The 2256-nt window shown below is 39.1% G+C and overlaps 1 protein-coding gene across 1 annotated transcript in view; it reads right to left on the bottom strand.

Annotated features, from left to right (window-relative positions):
* IFNGR1 (interferon gamma receptor 1) overlaps window positions 1-2256 on the bottom strand; it is a 20530-nt gene that overhangs the window by 5948 nt on the left and 12326 nt on the right. The window contains exons 2-4 of the mRNA XM_015823730.1: window positions 1423-1537; window positions 1078-1244; window positions 261-406 (exon numbers count right to left, since the gene is read on the bottom strand). Coding sequence (XP_015679216.1) covers window positions 261-406; window positions 1078-1244; window positions 1423-1537 — 428 coding nt within the window. The remainder of the gene's footprint in view (window positions 1-260; window positions 407-1077; window positions 1245-1422; window positions 1538-2256) is intronic.

Raw genomic sequence — 2256 nt, forward strand, 5'->3', positions numbered from 1 at the left:
TAATACTGAACTGAATGATTTTGGTTTCCTAGTGTGGTCCACCTTGAAGGGCTGATAAGTGAACAATGGCAGGAGGTATCTTGCCAAAGAAGAGATTATTGGTGACATACATCTTCACCTGCCGTTCTCTATTCTGCTACCACCAGTGTCAGAGGTAGCAGGAGCAGCCATGCCTAAGTTCACAAGGCTTAACGACTTTTTTTGAATACAGCATCAAAGGCACAAATATTAGGAAGAAAAATCAGAGTCTTAAAATATACCTCTTCTGGGTTTTCCCTTTTCCAAATGAACAATTTGTAGGTAAACTCCTCAATTAGGTCACCATATGGAAATAAAGGCGGTTCAATATTGACTACAATATCCTGATTATCAATGGAAAGATTGAACTTTGGAGGTCCTATTCGGCCTGAAAGAGTTGCAAAATTTCTTATTAGTATCAACTTTTGACAGCAAAACACAACACTCTAATAAAACGCTTATTTATATAGAAATAGAATGCAATGGTATAAGTCACCTTCTGGGAACAATTAGGTAGGAAACGCAACCAAGAGACGACTTTTGCAAAGTGATGAATATTGCCAAAACTCAAAATCCCATCTGCCTTATAAAATTTGGAGAGTGCAAGAATATTTTTGGGATGACGTGCTTCTGATTCATTCTACTTAATCCTGTCCTGTTGCTGTCTGTACCCCATCTTGGAGGAAAATAAAAGTAACAAAGCATTGAAAGAGACGATATGCACCCCTTTCTCAGGAGAAGGGAACTTCTCCTAACTTGAAAGACGGTGGGGTGCTTTGTGTTCTTCGAGCTTAGTTGTTTCCTTGCAGACATTTCATTACCAAACTAGGTGGCATCATTAATAATCTTTAATATTTAACTTCTAAAAAGTGATAAATACCTTTGATCTAAACCAGTGTTTCTCAACCTTGACCATTTTAAGGCATGTGGACTTCAACTCCCAGAATTCCACAGCCAGCATTGCTGGCTGTGGAATTCTGGGAGTTGAAGTCCACATGCCTTAAAATGGTCAAGGCTGAGAAACACTGATCTAAACTGTATGTATGAATGATCACTTACCATCCCTGAGAATGTCAAATTTTTGTTCAACGTATTCAGATTGGTGTTGTCCAGAAACAGCTTTCACTCCTACCCAGAAAGTTTCACAGTTATCAGTTTTGTTGGTAAGATCACAATAATGTTGCTTTATGTTAATGCAAGTATCAATTTCCTTGTAAACACCAGTGCTACCGAAAATGAAAAAAAAAAAAAAGGGTCAGTTTATAGTCAAAACTATTTTTAAAAAGTAAAAAGAAAATGTGTGTCTATTGGTTTTGCTGATTTACTGGGCAACAAAATCAGTGACAAAAATTGAGAAAAGCATTATAAAGCAAAATGCAGAGTTTGAAATTTAAATAGTCTTACCCGTAGCACTTGATCTGCACTGTAAATAAAGGTTTTAAGGATGGGCTTCCATAATCCCAGTATACAGAGATGTTGTCGTTATATAATTTTACAGTAACGTTTTTCGGAGAAGGAACTAAAAAGAAAAAAAAATACAGATTTTAATGAAGTTTTAAAACGGCTATAAAGATGCTACCAGTAACTATCATCTTTTACTAGGGAAGGTTTTGAGATTTATCCTAGAAGAAACAGATGCAGGAATCAGGCAGGAATCAGGCTCAGGTATAGGAGTGAAGCATGTAGGACTTTGATTAATGACCTCTGCTGAGACCTGGATGTGGGGGAAATGTGCTTCTCCTGGATCTCTCATCAGTGTTTGCCGATCGCTGGTTTACAATAATTCTGCTCCTTTCTGAGCAAACAGTAGTAATCAATATGAATGTGTGGGGGAAGAGATGTCAAGCACACATGACTCTTCCAGTAATAAAGCTCTCTCATAAATAGATAACAGCGAGAAGTTATTTATTACTTTGGTGAGACATCGTCAGTATGCTAATAATGCTCAACTGTATGCTGCCATTTCAGGCCAGACCACGCCAAGGATGTTGTAATGGTTCTGACCCAGTATCTGGAGGCTATGAGGGGCTGTGTGGGCCCAAACATGTGTAGCGGGGACTGCCTGAGAGTGCTTGCAGGAGCTTGACTGGGAAGGAAAAGATTGGGACAGCTGCAGTTGGCTTTGGGTGTGGCTGGCGTGAGTGGAAGGAGGAAGGATAGAAAAGGAAAGGAAAGGAGAAGGCCGGGGTGGTTGGAGTTGAGAAGAGAAGGTCTGGAAGCTTATTTTATTTTTCTATC

The sequence above is a fragment of the Protobothrops mucrosquamatus genome, unplaced genomic scaffold (assembly GCF_001527695.2).
Source record: "Protobothrops mucrosquamatus isolate PMUCROS unplaced genomic scaffold, P.Mucros_1.0 scaffold1969, whole genome shotgun sequence".
NCBI classification, from domain to species: domain Eukaryota; kingdom Metazoa; phylum Chordata; class Lepidosauria; order Squamata; family Viperidae; genus Protobothrops; species Protobothrops mucrosquamatus.